This window comes from Parambassis ranga, chromosome 7 (assembly GCF_900634625.1).
Source record: "Parambassis ranga chromosome 7, fParRan2.1, whole genome shotgun sequence".
Taxonomy (NCBI): domain Eukaryota; kingdom Metazoa; phylum Chordata; class Actinopteri; family Ambassidae; genus Parambassis; species Parambassis ranga.
Genome location: NC_041028.1, coordinates 8,611,469 through 8,627,933, shown reverse-complemented (window position 1 = coordinate 8,627,933; position 16,465 = coordinate 8,611,469). Strand labels below are relative to the sequence as shown.

The 16,465-nt window shown below is 42.1% G+C and overlaps 1 protein-coding gene across 1 annotated transcript; it reads right to left on the bottom strand.

The window, feature by feature from the left end:
- Nucleotides 1-305: 305 nt before the first annotated feature.
- On the bottom strand, nucleotides 306-13,651 carry LOC114438171 (protein Wnt-2b-A). Its single transcript, XM_028409357.1, has 7 exons — nucleotides 13,613-13,651; nucleotides 10,746-10,881; nucleotides 9,289-9,914; nucleotides 6,937-7,157; nucleotides 4,386-4,663; nucleotides 3,446-3,710; nucleotides 306-1,930 (listed from the first exon to the last, which is right to left on the bottom strand). Exons 3-7 carry the CDS (start codon nucleotides 9,468-9,470, stop codon nucleotides 1,701-1,703), a joined length of 1,176 nt encoding a protein of 391 aa, XP_028265158.1. The 5' UTR covers nucleotides 9,471-9,914; nucleotides 10,746-10,881; nucleotides 13,613-13,651; the 3' UTR covers nucleotides 306-1,700.
- Nucleotides 13,652-16,465: the final 2,814 nt, after the last annotated feature.

The following is a 16,465-nucleotide window of genomic DNA, read 5'->3' as shown; positions in this document are numbered from 1 at the left end:
AATTGTTACAGGACAGTACATGTTTGCTCAGTAGAAAGAAACCAAATTGAGTTTACACACTACTTTTATCTTTGTCGAGCGTTATCCTGTAGTTCACTTTATCAGACGTCTCTGCACTCTAATATAACAGAACTGGACTGGTAGTCTGGGGAGCAGAGGGGGCAGAGGCAGAGAAGATTGCTGGAAAGTATTCCCTTTGATAAGCCAGCCAAGAAGCCTTTGATTAAATGTGGTCCCAGCAGGAGACCACACTAGGTCCTCTGTGGCACAACCATGTCCAATCACCAGCTATCAACAGCCCTGGGTAATTACAGCCATCTAGTCATTAGCCTGGGACCCACCTGGAATTCCACATAGTGAGGGGTGGGATAGAGCCAGCAGGGGTTGGGGTTTAGGCTGGGCCTTTAATCAAACACTTCTCTCCCCTTGACTGATATAACACACCCCACCCAAATCCACACAGAATCAGCCTTTGTTACTGATATATATTGTATTATTAGGGTTCCAATGACTCTCCGCCTCTATTACTGTGTGTGTGTGTGTTTGTGACGTTTGTGACTGCAGTGCAACAAAACTCACTTCCACTCATTCACACTGATTCATTTTGATCTGTCTGCATAATACGTTTGTTCATCTGAACAAAAAACAAAGATTCCAGTGTCATACTAATGCACCATATATTTCATATGAACATCTGTTTAGATAAGGGAAAATACACAATGCTATACAAGCAAGCTGAAGAGCAGAGAAGTGACATCCATCAGATGCTGTGGTTACGTATGACTGAATGACCACCAAGGCCTTAGTTTTCTTCTCAGCAGCAGTTTGTCGTCTTACACGCTGAAAACTAAGTACACCATATAATCACAGTAATGGGAGTGCTCTTCTCTCTTCTAATGTCAGCCAATTTAGTGCAGTCTCATCCACAGATGAGAAATGAAACAACACTTTACAATTTAAATAAATCACTTTAAACATCTTTTTTTTGTTCCTTTTTTGTTGTTTTTTTACAGTTGCATTTAAAGTCTCAATGACGAATCCGTCCATTTATTCATCTGGTGTCCATCTCCCTGTTAGTCCTCTGCATGGACTCCTGCATGGCCACACAGAGCCCAACATACACTTTGTTGTCCACTTCTAAAATTGCACTTACCAAGCTACATCCCAAAGTCCAACCAAGTATTCTTTTTGGTAGATAAAAATGCATTTACCCCCTCAAAAAATAAAACAAAATTATGTGAGTATATGATGTTGTTGCAATAATACTGGATATGTTTGAAGGCTCAGTTAATGTAAAAATTAGTCTTTAAAGCATCATGAAAGCAGCAAAACAATTTAACCCAGAACGATGCACTAGAAATAAAAGGCCACTTGGACTGAATCTTCGATAAAAGCCAAATCCAAACCCCAAAGTGTATCACTGTTCATCTGATCCCAGTAGCTCAGTCACAGGCACATTCACAAATAGGGGCTAATGGGCATTAATTCATATTGTTGGGTACTGGATTCTAGTGCTTTCACAGACACTGGTAGAAAAGCCATGCAATGAGTTGAGAACGGGGGAAAGGGAGGGCGGAGACGCAGAGCACTTTTGGACAAACTTTCCCAGAATTCCATGTTCCACAGGATGTCCTGCAAAAGGGGGGGAAAGGGGTTGGGGTTGCATTACAGGGGAGCAGAGAAGAGGTGGGGAAGTGACATCAGGTCTGGTCCAACCACTCTGCTCGTTTAGGGGCCTTGCATGTGTGTACGTCCACGGCTTCCTCACAGTCCTTACACTCCACAGCACAGCACCATTTGAACTTGCACTCGCACTTGGTGATTTGCTTCACTCTGGTGGTGTCATAGCCACGTCCACAGCACATGACCTCACAGCCATCTGTACCACGTGATGTCTTGTTGCAGATGCGTCCAGCAGTACCCAGGGAACCTAAAGAGTAAAAAAGCGGTTAGCTGATAATAGCTAAAAAGGTAAACTAAGTTTAAGCTGCCGTACTGGTCTGTTATGTCAGATATCTGTGCTGATTCCAGAACATGTTGCATGAAAAGGACAGAAAAAGTCACTTTCAATGAAACTCTGGTGGACCTTTTGCATAGTTTTCTGACAGTTTTAGATAAACAGACTAATCCATTTTGAAAATTTAGTGTGCTGATTTCCTTATCTAGCGTTTTTATTTCTCCTTCCTTGTTCATTCTCATCACCTAAAGCGTCTCTGTCTGTGTCTGTAAGGCTGGTGATGTTAATGCTTCACTCATGCAGACTGGGAAAAGAAGATGAAAGCCACACATTACTGGCTTGGGAGTATTACTGTATAATAAAAGGCTCACCTGCCAACTACATTTTATGAAATCAAGTACAAACTCACAGATAAAATATTCTTTTTAAATGCTAATTTGGTTATCTTGGTGTTAATGGTTTATTTAGAAGCCAGTGTGTTCTTAATGTTGCCCTAAGAACTTTCTAGCTCTCTATTTGGTATGATGTTTCCTCAATGTAGCATGGTGTATCAAAGTGTTTAGCAGTCTATTACTTAATGCCATGGCATATTGTCTGTGTCTTATGTGAATATCATCCCCACAGAGATTAGCGCTTATGTTTGGTATGAGAAGCTCCCTGTTTGAACTGCTACCTATCACAACAAGCTACCCATAGAACAACGGACCCACACACACAACTATGCAGTGTTGGTAGAGCGGCCTATAGTTACACTGCCTTTCCCAAGCCAGTGCTCCCTTTGAAGCCACTGTGTGTGTGTGTGTGAGTGTGTGAGGGTTAAATGGACAGTGGAGCGTGACAGACAGACAGGCTCTCACACTCTGAGGCCCACTCTGCCCTCCAGCTATGCTTAGTTCAGACAGACAGAGAGGGAGAGAGACTGTGACAGACAGAAGAAGGTGTTTTTTTTTTTTTTTTTAAATTAGCTGCTTGTGTCCCTAGGCTGTGGATTCCACTGAGAAGGTGAGAAAGAGGGGGAGGATGGATGAGGGGACAAACAAAAGAATTATGGACAAGGAGGAAGTGGATAGAGCTTTTGAATGATGGTGGTAATGTCAGATATCACCAAAAATGTTACAGTGTGTTGTCTATGCACATGATTAAGTGTGAAGGTTGATAAGATATCCACTGACCACAGTGTTGTGTGCATATGTATGTGTGTGTGTGTGTGTTGAAAGAGACTGACAGAGGTCAGGTCGTCAGAAAATGACTGTGTCCCCAGGGTACAAGGATATTAGCTTCCACAGACATCACACAGGAGGCCTGCTGTGTTATCTGACTACCATTACACACACATACACCAACATTCACACACACAAACACACTAGTCATGCATGAACCTACACACAACATACACATAACACCCCTAAAACATAACACAGTCGGGGCAATCCATCAACATCCATGAGAAACTGCTCCTCAGTCTTTCAGTCTCCTCTGCTGTCTTACCTGCAGCTTTGTCTTGCAGACAATAATCCGGTGAGTTCTCAAAGTAGACCAGGTCATTTTTGGTGGCCTTCCTGAAGGCTTTGTTAGCTACAGCGAAACCCGTCCCATCCTGATTCATCGTCACCTCGATGGCCCCATTGTATTTCCTTCTTAGGTAGTCTCCCGTCTTTCTGAAGTCCGCCATGGCCATCCAACATGTCCGCAGTGTGCAGGAGCCACTCACCCCGTGACATTTACACTTCAGCTTCATGAAACGCTTAACAGCCTGAATGACAGAGTGTTCATTACTGATGTTGTTTCAGCCATTTTTAATTAAATTTGAATTAAATTTGACCATATATTTTATGAATAATTGCCTCAGTAATTGATACATTCTATGAAAACCTCTTTTAAAGTTATTTTTTACAGATAAAACGAAGCACTGACTGAAGTTGGCATAATATAAAAGATAGTATCCATCTCTCTGCGTGGAATCCAACAGTGGCTGGTGTTAACTAACCAACAGTGACAGCTTTTACAATGACCATACACACGGGGGTCACAACAAATGGTAGCATTGCAGCTAACAGCAAAGTTCTCTAATTCTTAGTGCCACAAGCAAATAAACCACTTGCACCTTAGAGAGACAAAGCATGGAAGTGGACAATCTTGTATTACTTTTGGCTTAATAGTCGTTGTCAAAGTGGTTACTGCTGGTTAGCTAATCCAAACTACTGTCACCTCCACAGCAACCAACCCAATGACGTTACCATCTGCATTCACACAAGATAGCGCTACACATGTGAAATGTGCAAATAAAATTGTGAGTATTTTAATCTTGCTTCAAAGCCAGTGTTCCAGTGTTGCCTCTGATATAGTATGTTATTGATTTATGCTTTATTTTAATTTTGATGGGAAAATTGTGACTAATTGTCGTGGCTAATTTCCTTACTAAACTTACTGTTCTGCCGCAGCGGTTGTTGTGTAGGTTCATGAGTGCCCGAGCATCTCGGACAGTCCTTTCTTTAGCATCTATGAAGGCTTTGGCAAACTTTATCCCATAGTTGATATTGTCACTGCAGCCGCCCCAGTCGAACTCTCCTCTCTCGTCACTCGCACGTCCTCGTTTATGTGGGTCACAGTTACAAGTTTTCAGCTCCCCCTGGCTGCAAGCACGAGTAAGTGCGTACACCACACCCGCAGAGGAGATGGCGTAGACAAATGCTGCTTCGCGGCTGCCTGAGAAGGAGAGTCGGAAAGCAAAACCGAAAAAGACACAAGGTTAGAATAACAAAAATCTGTTTTTGAATACAAAAGCTGCACTTAGCCATATCACGCCATGCAATAGATTCTCTAAGTGCCAAGGACTAGGAGCACTCCAGCCCACTTGTTATCATGCATTCACAGATACACATAATGCCATGACAAGGCCTGGGTGTGAGCCATCAGGACATGAAGGTGCAGCTGACGGGGCATATCAGGCCTAATGTGGAGTATAGACCAGCTCTGTTTAAATATTATCATGGAAATAATCCTAGCTGCGGGGCTCTCCTCTACTCACATAAATTGTTTAAATACAGACACAGTGATACCCCATTAATCAGCGCCAGGGTGATGTCATGACAGCATTATCTACCATTGCTCTGCTCATCTGTTCTTTTCTGGTTTCCTTAAGTTCTTTAGATTATGACTCATCTATTGTGTGGCCAAAGACACACAGAGAATTAGATATAGTGTTTGGTCACAGTTGCTTTTTGCAGCCTCTGAGAAGGAATGCCCCCTCAAAAAACACAATATGGCAGATGACATGAACTTGTTCACCTTTGGGCAACATAGTAAACAAAAATGATTTAAGTTAAATGCTGCATGTAAAGTAAAAACAACTGTGTCCATTTTCATAGGGCTCAAACAAATGATCATTCTGAGTCTAAGTCTGCCCAGAACAGGATATTTAAACTGCCATCAGCCATAAAATTTGATAAAGATATTCAAGGCTTCTAATGATGTTGGGCCATGAGAAACCATCTGGAAACAATGCTTTGAAATATGACAATCATCTAAAAAGTTAATCTATATTAAATTGGCTGTGGATATTTATGATTCTTAAAGCATGAATTCCAATCTTTTCCCTCAATTCACCAGCAGGCCACATTCTCTACGTGTTCTTTCTGTTGTAGATTTCTACCTTAGGTTTAATTTAGCACCGCCCTAGGCCAAAATATACATAAACAGTTATGCAACACATTGACTGCACATTCAGCATTCATACACCTTCTTTTGACTCTGTTCACACACAAAGCATTGGATCCATCCATCTGATTTTGTATGAGCTAACCTAACGCACCAGAAATGTGTCATACAGAACAATCCAAAGTCACCCTCGGAAGCTGTATGTAGAAAGTAGGCATTTTCAACAAGTTTGTTTGGCAGGTGATCACTGTCTATAGGTGAACATCTTAGTAAATCACTAAAAAGGAAAATGTAATCTTACAATGCAAGGTAGCAAGGAACAACAAACTCCTAAAATTGTGAAGATAAAGTTTGTGTGACGTAACCTGCTTGTTCTGTTTAAACTAGCGTGCCCCATTACATTCATAAAGTAAGGAGATGGACCAGTGAGTGCTGAGTATGTGTGAGGGTGGATGAGGTGGGAGCAGGATGGGTGGGTGGAGGAGGACTGCGGAGGGCATTTCTGGTGATCCTTCAAACCTGCACTGTTTGTCTGACAGTGAGAATATCTCTCTAAATATTTACATCCACATAACTGTTTATTCCTCTTCACCCCGCACACACACACATGCACAGAGCCTGTATCTCCATATCTGCTGCTTTTTTCCATGCACCGTTGGCCCCCACACATGCTTGGGATGGCTGGAAGAGGCACAATAACAAGCCACGGAAAATGAGTGACGTCAAAAACTTACGTTTGTGCACGAACCTTTTTATGCAACCTGCAGTCTTGCCTTAGTCTGAAGATTTAGCATCATAGAGATAGGTTTTACTCAGTAACTTGCAGGTGCACTACTGCTTCAATGCTTTGACTCAGAATGCAACAATGATCTACTTTCATGCTAAAGCACCAAATGGCCTCACAAGACACTAATGCCACCTGCCTGTATATTTATTTAAAGCCCATGTCCCTGATATTGTGGCCATATACAGCTATAGTGCATGCACTGACTCTAAAGACTGTGGCACAGTACTGTATGTGAACATGCTTATGCACCCATGTGCATGCATGTATTTGCATAACTGTGTTACAAAGCGAAGTGGTCTTGCAGGAGTGTAAAAACAAGATGACGACAAGCCCACGTCTTGAAGCCTGTGTGTTTATTGACGAGGCGTAAAGCATTACAACAGTCCATTAGTGACTATAAACACAGGGAACCAGCAAACATAAGAGGAGCAATGACCGCGGAAAGAACAGGAAAGATAGAGACCACAGAAAAAGTGAACAAGACAGGTGAGAAGGACAGACATGAATGGATCTCTGGACAATCAGACAGACTTACTCCGTAGCAAGACACGTCCAAAGACAGTGTGATCACGGTCCAATGTGCTGCAGTTCCATCGGTGGTGTCTGAACTGATGCTGGCACTCTCTGATCCACTCCTTGGTGCCCTCACCAATGGCCTGCATGATGTCAGGGTGGCGTTGACAGAGTTGCCGCTGCTTGTTCACCAGGCCGGGGATGTTATCACAGATAACACGGGCCCCTAATGCACCAATGTACCTGAATGTGCCAAAAACGTGAAAAAAAAATTAACACAATCGTTCTTTTCCTATTGAAGGATTTATATGCAGGAGCCAGCAGACCTGTATGAATGTGTATACACAAGTGGATGCACACATACTCATAGGTGGTGAGTGGCATGGAGGAGAGCTGCAGTAACAGTCCTCTGTGAGTCAGAGTTCACTACACTTAACAGTTTAAGGTTTGCGAGTAGGAGGGGAGTGGAAACCATTTACTCCGCTCTCCAAATAAATACGCACTTAACCTCTCCCCACACGACCTGCATGTGTATGTGCGTTTAAATGTTTCCCAACGGCAAAGTCGAAATCATGTCATCACAAATCAAAGCACAAATGCCAGGGTCTCCAATAACCCTGTCAAACTCAGACCCTTTTACTCACTTTACTCCTCTCTGTCTTTTGCCTAATTGCTCTCATCTTACTCACTGTTCTCCTGCATGTGTATTCCAATCTTTACTCATGCCCCAAATAAAACCAACTTTTACAGTATCCTGTCAAGATAGATGCTCTATAGAGCTCAGCCAAAATAAACTCTAATCAAGCCTCTGTGTCTGAGTGCAGAAGACCTCTTGCAGCTTGGTGGCTGCAGGGCTTTGGCGGGTCAGCGAGGGGAGGCCAGGGAGCGTGTAGCTGTGTGGTCGTGTTTTTTATGAGGCTGGGCGAGAGGATGGATACTAGAGACTCTCTACTCCCCAGAGTGGGATTAGAGAGGAGGAAAAAGAACAGAGTGCTCATCAAAGGAAAGTACCAGAGCTACAATTCACACTTAATTTTCTCTCTCTTCTGTCTGAGAGCAAGGTGGACTTGTGGATTTTATGGGATAGTAAATCTTTATCCACAGCTCTAAACCACTGTGGATCACAAGAGAGAGTCTCCTCTGTTTACATCTGATGACTCTTATACGTTCATTCTTCAGCTCTCAAACAAAAATGACAAAAGCTCGTCCCATAAATTATTCATATTGTTGCACTGGCAGTAATTTACAGCAATCATTTTTGTAACTATGCTGAAGTGTTGAAGCCTCTGATCTGTCCATATCATGACTTACTAACCATTCACAAACATTTGAGTTACAGTTAGGCAAAGTAGCGACCTTCCTCTACACTAAAATCACCCCCAAAGCCACTAATGCCCTGTCAGAGCCTACACACACACACTCCCCACGACTCCCCATAACTGCTTTTAATCTACACAAACTATTAGGCATTCCATCACCCCCACAGCACACACCGACACTTACTCCTATAAACACACTCACACACGGATATTTCGCTGATGTTGTTGTGCAGGCAATGAGATATTTTTAACCCCTCACCTATGCTCTGGATGGCTGGTGCTGTGGGGGTATTTCGGTGAAGTCGTGTGTGTGTGTGTGTGTGTGTGTGTGCGTGTGTGTGTGTGTGTGTGTGCGCGCGCGCGCGCGCGGTATACCTGGTGAATTAATGACTGTCGAATGCGGGCTCCAGCTGAGCTGAACACGCGCAGCAGCCAACAGCACCGACATAAATTACATTTATCGCTCTATTATTATTACTCAACATGGCAGGCCAACAAACTGACACGGAGAAAATGATTTTAGAGACGCTAAAAATCTTAAAGGAGCTTGAATCTCATTCACAAACCTATAACTTAATCTAATTTATTTTTAATGCTCCGCCGTGTTTCTTTGCTCACTTTTAAAGGAGTAAGTCAATTGGAATTGAATTAAATAATGACATTAAGAGTTTTTCCTTGCTTTCATTACCCCATAAAATTACAAGGCAAAAAAGAATATACATATATACATAATCAACTCCCATGTATTAAGATTATTTGCACCAAAAAGTACAAGTAATAATAATAATGATGAACGTTAAAAGTTCCTCATCTACAGTATCATAATACATGTTCTGATAGGCTTATGCACATATATTGGACTTCTGCTGCTGTTTAATATTTAAAAAGTAAATGTAATGCTGACATCAAGACCCTAAAACTAATATGTATGCGGCACTTAATATTATTGTTATTATTTTTAAGTGTTAAGCCAAATGTACGATTTCAATCAATCATAAATCAAGGTGGCAGACAGGTACAGCACAGGCCTTCATGTGTGATAGATGCAGACTCACCACCAAGAGGAGTCCACCCGAGGCGTCATGAGCAGCAGCAGCAACAGACACGCACAATAAATCCTCGAACTGGCACCCGAGTTCTGGCACGAAGGAGACCGGGATGAGAGTCTGGCTCCCGGGGAACCAGAGCGCTGAATCCGAGCTGCCCGAAGGCTGAGAATCCTGTTTAACCCCAGCATGACGTTTCCTCTTTTTTTGTCCCCAAAACGTTCCCAAAAACTTTTTTAAAAATAAAATAAATTTCAAAACCTCAATAGAAAAGGGTCAGATGAAGTAAGTCAAAGGCTCATACAGTGTGTAGGCCTCATTCATCCAGTATGTGGTTCCATGTTGCGCGGCTGTCAGCAGAGTGAGGAGCGCATTTTCGGTGCCATGTGCGCACCAGACTCTCTACTGACGACTTCTGATTTTCAACGGGGAGGTTTACCTGGCGAGGCGTGCAACAAGTGTCGGAGTTCCCCTCTTATCCTTGGCTTTTTGTTTAATTCAGAGGCAGAGAAATAAGAGCCAAATGTTGTTAAATGGTACACTGGCTGCGGTTGTGTCGGCTCTGTGACTCTGTGCTGGGTCGGATGCTCGCGCCGGACCTCTCCTTTATTAGTGCACGATGGATAGAGTCCGAGCTGAGGGAGGGAGCGAGAGAGAGAGAGAGGAGAGGGGGGAGAGAGAGGGAGAGATGAGGGAGGGCTCGCTTCTGACAGCTACACTCGCTCATTGGGCAGAGGCAGGGGTTACAGAGTTTGACTAGGAAGGAGATATTAAAAAAGGGATGGATGGAGAAAGGTGTGTGTGTGGTGGTGCTGGGGTGATGATGCGGACTTCATCTGTAACCACAGAAATTCGTATAACTAATGATGGCGCCTTCATTTTACAGCCCAGTAAAACCAGATAATTTAATCAAAAGAAAAATGAGATTTTTCTTTCATATTTTTAGACCTTTTCGACAAAAGGAGTCAATTAAGGTCTTATTGTAGTCAGCATGTACATTTGTTTTTGTACAAATGTGAAATGCTGTAAAATGCATCAATTTTGAATCTTAGTCCATGAATCTTATGTTTATTTATGTTATTTTGTCTACTTATAGTTCTAGTACTCATCCTGCTGTTTTCATAGAGATCATGCATTATATCATCATTTTCTCCAGATAAAAAATATATATAGGCTACATCATATGAATGTTATCCAATGTGCTGCTTCTGAAAAAAATATGTAAATCAAAAATGTTTATAAATGTTGTTATTGTTGTCAAAATGCATATTATATAAAAACTCAAAGCACAGCAGAGAGTCAGAGAAAAAAGCTGGGAATGTGGGACCAGGAAAACAGAGCCAAATCGTCCAGTGGAACAGCACTATGGCTTAAATATGAACCACATGTGAAAGAGAGAGAGAGTGCTGAGACAGCATTGGAATAAAGCACACACACACACACACACTATCAACAACCTTCCTTACCTTTACTCCCATCTTTGTTTATTGCATCTTCGTGTTGTCTTTAGGCTTGGCTGTGTGCGGTTATCCAGCATCATCTCTCTGATTGTCCTCAAAGCTCCTTATAGGTTAAAAGTATTGTGAAGTACCCAAAGGGTGTCTACAAACACAGCAGTGTAGTTTGTAATCAGTGTACAGTTTAACACTGGTGGACTGAAAATACCACACTTGATTCAGCTGACCCCATTATACTAACAAACAAGTAAACACATCTCAAAAATCCCTGTCGGAATTGAAACTATTAGAATTAGCAATAGCTGTTGCAAAGTGCTATTTCATCAAAAGCTTGAGAAAACAGCTCCAGTGTTTATGCCAAAGCTGCTGTTAAAGCTAAGCTCCTTCTAGAGACATTTGTATTTCTGCTTAGAGCTTTCCAGGCAGGCTGCTGCTGTCAGGTTGAGACACATTTCCATCGTTTTCTGAGACCAAGCTTAGTGGACACAGGTTTGTGAGTGGCCGAGAGGTGAGGCAAGGAAGCTCGGCTCTGGTGAATATTTGTGCGCTGCAGCTTAGCTCACAATTTTCTGCTAAATCAAAAGGAATTAGGGAAGCACAAACACGGCTGAGTTATGCTCTCCCTCCTGGGGCTGGAGCTGGAACAGACTTTCTCTCTCGCTCTCTCTCCCTTTCTCTCTCCCTCTCTCTCTCCCAGCCTGTGAACTTGACCTCAGCTTTCTCTTCATAAACAATAACAGAGTCAAGTGCCTCCTTGTCAGTTGGAGGAAAAGTTTGCCCTGATGTACGGGGCCCAATCTGGCAACCATCTCCTCAGAGGAAAAGTACTGACGGGGGTTGCTATGTTTAAACGCTGCACTGCAGTGAAAGAGGGATAAAGGTGAGATTTACAGAGGCAGGGGTTTTGTACTAATCCAATTGATTTCTGTGTTGATACATTATAATTACACAGGATTATTTCTGACAGAAACGTTGCAGTTAGAAAAGAGAATGAGCTGAATGAACCGAGGGCGAGTCAGAGGCATGCGGCCTTTGTGGAAGAGTTGGACTAATGGCCCAGTAATGTGTCCCCAGAGAGGTTTATGCGGTGGGCTGCCACCAGGCATGAGCTCAGTGTGTATTCCCATCCGCTGGCAGGCTGGCACAGGGAGGACAGCCTGTCGTCAGGCCTGGCCAAGTTCCCATACATAATGGGACACAGAGAGCCACAGGTGGAAGAGGATGAACCAAAGAGAAAGAGAAAGATGGCTAATATTTATAGCATTCTGATATCAAGTGCTCCATTCTGAACCTCAAAATAACTTGGTTACAAAGTTTAATAAAAAAAATACTTTGTTTACCGGTATTCCCTCTAAAACTGCCTAGACATACCTCTAATCTGATGCCCCTCTCGACAGGACAGCATTAGTCTGTTCCCCTCCAAAATTGCTGTTCTTATGTATAAATCAGGTTTATTGTGTTCACACTTATAGTTTGGTTTAGTTGCAAAAACAATTTGGTCAGGTTTAGGAAATCATCAGGGCCAGTAATCTGTGTATGCCATCCTGGCATAATGTCGCCAAATGCATGTAAATATGTATATGTGTATGCCTTACAGTTGGAACTGGGCTTGTCAACTTACTAACTAAGAAAATGTTTGTTAGAGTTGGGCTAACTTTGTTCTATAATTTGCAATCATTGTTTGTTTTTGTTTTTACCAAATGGATAAGTTCCTGTGCACTGTTTGTTGTTGTTATCTTGTTATTTTGTTTTAAACTATGTAATTGTAGTTAAGACAGCTACAGTTATTTATTGAAGTGATGATGATGGAATCCTTTGATGGGTGATAGGGCGAGAATGTGAGTTACAACACCGTATTACTACTTGCTTGGGATGAATTACAAGCATCGAACACGTGAACAATGGCTTTTTTTCTGATGATTGCCTCATTGTGTTTTAATTACTACAAGATGACTACTAAGGATTTATTGTTAATTATCTAAACAGCTGTGCCTGTTTAGATAATTATCATCTGAAAATCCGCTAGCATTATCTATAATGCTATTGAAAGGTCAGAATACAATGCAGACTCCAAAAATATACAGTCCTCCTAGAGACGCACAAGCCACAATGTGTGTGTGTGTCTGTGCTTGTACTTGTGTGTGCTCATGAATGTGGACAAGCCAGAGAACCAGATCTGTGATAATTTATTGTCTTGTAAATTTAGATCTGCAGTCAGAGTTGAACTGCCTTAAACAAACAGAGTGGCACTGGAACTCCAGAAGCTTCTGAAACATTTGGTGTGCTCTCAGACATGGTGTCAGCCACTTTCCCTACTGGTGCACAAGGTGCATCAAGAGGTATGTGCTTGCACACACACCCACACTCATCAGTAACTTGCTGCTACCCTCATGTTACATCATGGCCTCAACAGGGCTAAGCTCTGCATACTTGCGAGCCTTTCTTTCTTTATCCCCGGGATAGCCTGTCATTAATAGATTTTATAGCTCCCGTGAACACACAAAGTAACCATAGATGTGGTTGTGATAACTCAATAATAGGATATTCACAGGGTTGTCGGGGTTGTCGTCATGCTGGACTTGTCTGAAGCATGCACACACATTAACATGCACACACAGACACACTGAGACTATGACAGGTGATAGAGATGACATCAAAGAGATATCCAGGGCAGCGTGGCCTCATTGACGTTCAACACATCTCAGACACTTCTCTGGGCAGCAGGCATACCCCAATGGCAATACATAGACTTGGACAACAACACACATATAGAAATAATCGACCATATATAATCCCTATCAGATGCAGCCCAACTGCTTGGATTATCCTCTTTTCCATTAAAATTATGCTTTAAAATAATTTGTATTGAAATGTACCTTGATGGATGCTGGTCAGCTTTACAGCACAGTCACTGCCCTCGCTCCTGCTGAGTGGAACTGAGTTTGTGCTGAGTAGTTTCCTGTTTTAGTAGGGAACTGTCTGTGTGATGTACACTGCAGGTCATGGGTAAGTTGGTCACAGGTTGGCTAGTTTAAGTTAGCATAGTGAACAGTGACTCAGTTATTTCCTGTCTGATGACATTTAAAATAAAAAGTGAACTCTCAGATAACCATGTTTTATGGGTGGAGGTCTGTGTAGCTGCCTATTCAGAAGTATATTTTGTTTACTTCTCTTGTTTACTGATGTTGTAGTAAAAGTGTCATAATTTTACTATTTGATCCTTGCCAGATCTGCCAGGTTGCACTGGAATCTACAGCTGGTACTGGTATACTCACAACACACGAATGGATATAGAAATCTCAACAGGCACAAAATTAACAGTTCTTTTAGGTTGTGTGTCTACTAACAAGCAGGGACAGGCAGGGACACCTAGACCTCCCTTTTTGAGGATCTCCAGACACTCCTAGGCCAGCTGGGAGATAACACCTATCCAGCAAGTCATTGGTTTGGGTTGAGGGCTCTTGGTATCCTACTGTGTCTGGTTAGCCCCTAGTAATTCCTTAGGTGCCTCCTCTTAAATGTGCATGAGCACATTACTCTACAGTTCATCTGTTTATAGAATGATACAGTGACAAAGTGCAAGTAATGAAACAGGTACATGCAACGCAGCAGACTTTTCTTTTGAAGTCTGAGGTTTGAGTCCCCTTTTACACCACGAACTGCGTTGTTTTGTTTTTAACACTCGGTGTTAAAAACATTTTTTTCTGTGCTTAACTTTTATTTCAAATTGCACTTAGATTTGACATAAAAACTATTGGCTGAGGTTAGGCATTAAAGCGGTTAAAGGGTCTGTCTCTTTGGATGTGCAGCCATGGATGCATGTTCTGTTTTTAGTCATTGAAATATTGACCTTACGTTAAGCTTTACTGGTGGTGATAGGGTGTATTAGGTATACATTTGCTATGCGTTTTTGGATAATGAGAACAAAGTACAAGTATTAAATGTGATTACTGTGATGTATATCATGAAAAATTAGGCAATATCAATGACAATATAGATATTCTGGATATCATAATTGAGCTTACGATTAACTGTATTTATCCATTAGTGGAAACTATAACAGAAAGAACAGAATAGATCCAAGCATGTGTTAATGGCTCTCTCTGTGACTAACTTGTACATGACAGCCTTTGTCCACACTCTTTGGTGGAGGTTAAAATGTGAATTGTGATGGAGGTGGCAAGGACCTCAAGTAAAGGAGCAGAGGACCTGCTGTGAGGGTCCTCTGTGTAATTGATGCTCATCTCTGTAGTCAAATTATGGGCTACCTGGTATTTTAGGTTAAATTCCTGAGTACAGGCCATTATGGCTCATTGGCAAAAGGATGTGGGTGGTGAGTGCTCTAAGTTGTAGGAGAGGTTCCTCCACGCCCTGAGTGATGAGAGCAAGGTTTAACCGGCTGCAGGTGCGTTCAAGACAGGCGGATAGGGCCTTTGAAGTAGAAGCCAACTGGGACCCCAGCCCATCGCTGACCAGCAGCCAGAACAGACACATTCGCTTTCAATTAACACTCGCTCTTCTTTCTCAATCGCTGCTCTTTTTGCTTTCTGCTTTCTTTTTCAGGTCTAATATTCTAGTATATGTTCGGTCTGAAAACTGTTCTGTGATACGTTCAATGTCCTGTTTGTCATTAGAAGTGAATGACTATCCCTAATGACCTGATGAATGCAATGAAAGCCTGATGCCAGGATATTTTTTTCAGAGAACATTTGCTCTGTAATTTGTCAGTGTGTGTGCGTTCGTGTATGTTCAGTCTGTCTTCACCTCTCACTTTGGGCTTCATGAATCTTCTTGTTTCCTGAGCCAGGTTGAGTGTCCAGAGGTCCTCTGAAACTCTGAGGTATTGTTTCTCAGTTTATGTGATAAAATCACGGACCTTGTCAAGCTCACACCCTGTCATTTAAACAGGATGCATCCCATCTTTGGTGCAGGCGAACTCATCAAGAAGTGATGCAAATATTGCTGTATTTTATTGGCTGTTTGCACTCAACCATATATACACAGCATGTATGTAAGCATACTGGCACACATCTCATTAAAGGGAATGAAAAAGAGAAATAAATGGCTGTTCCAGTGATAAGCTCCCTGTAGGCAGCTACAGTACATCTGGGTCCTGTTAGCCACAAGCGTATAAAAATCAAATGTGGTTTAGTCTTAGGCACTCTGTATCACACACACACACACACACACACACACACACACACACACACACACACACACACACTAGGAGGTAGTACTGCAGCTTGGTGGTCACCCCCACTAGTCCCAGTCCTTACAATACCAACTCAGCAGACATCAAGGAGCTCAGACAGAGACTAGTATTCCTGGCACAAACAGCATCCATATGCAGCATCTATTCAGACATTAAACCCTTAAAACCCTACAGATACAGCTTCTAATATGTCTGAAGGAGAGTGGGGGGTGTTGGTAATAAAATAAAAAAATATCTGTCTGTAGTAGAATCTCATATTTGGACTGTCATCCTAGTGCATTTTTTTCATTATGTTACAAATAGAATAAATATATGTCTTTGTATTTAGCAGTTCTCTGAAGCCATAATTCAGTCAGTTGCCACAGGAAATTGACAATTTTGAGTAAACCTGACAATGTTTTGTCGATCCACTACATTTTTTCTTGAACTGCAATGGCACAAGACCCTCTGTTCGTAGACATCTGCCACTTTGAGGTGACTTTCTTGAGGAGCCACAAGCCAATGGCTTAAAATGATT

Excerpts from the sequence above, each read along its gene's own strand:
- LOC114438171 (XM_028409357.1), bottom strand. The coding sequence starts at position 9,470 with ATGCTGGGGTTAAACAGGATTCTCAGCCTTCGGGCAGCTCGGATTCAG. Across the intron at positions 4,664-6,936 it reads TGGACGTGTCTTGCTACGGA|GCAGCCGCGAAGCAGCATTT; the intron begins GTAAGTCTGTCT and ends TCTCCTTCTCAG. Across the intron at positions 3,711-4,385 it reads ACAACCGCTGCGGCAGAACA|GCTGTTAAGCGTTTCATGAA; the intron begins GTAAGTTTAGTA and ends TCTGTCATTCAG.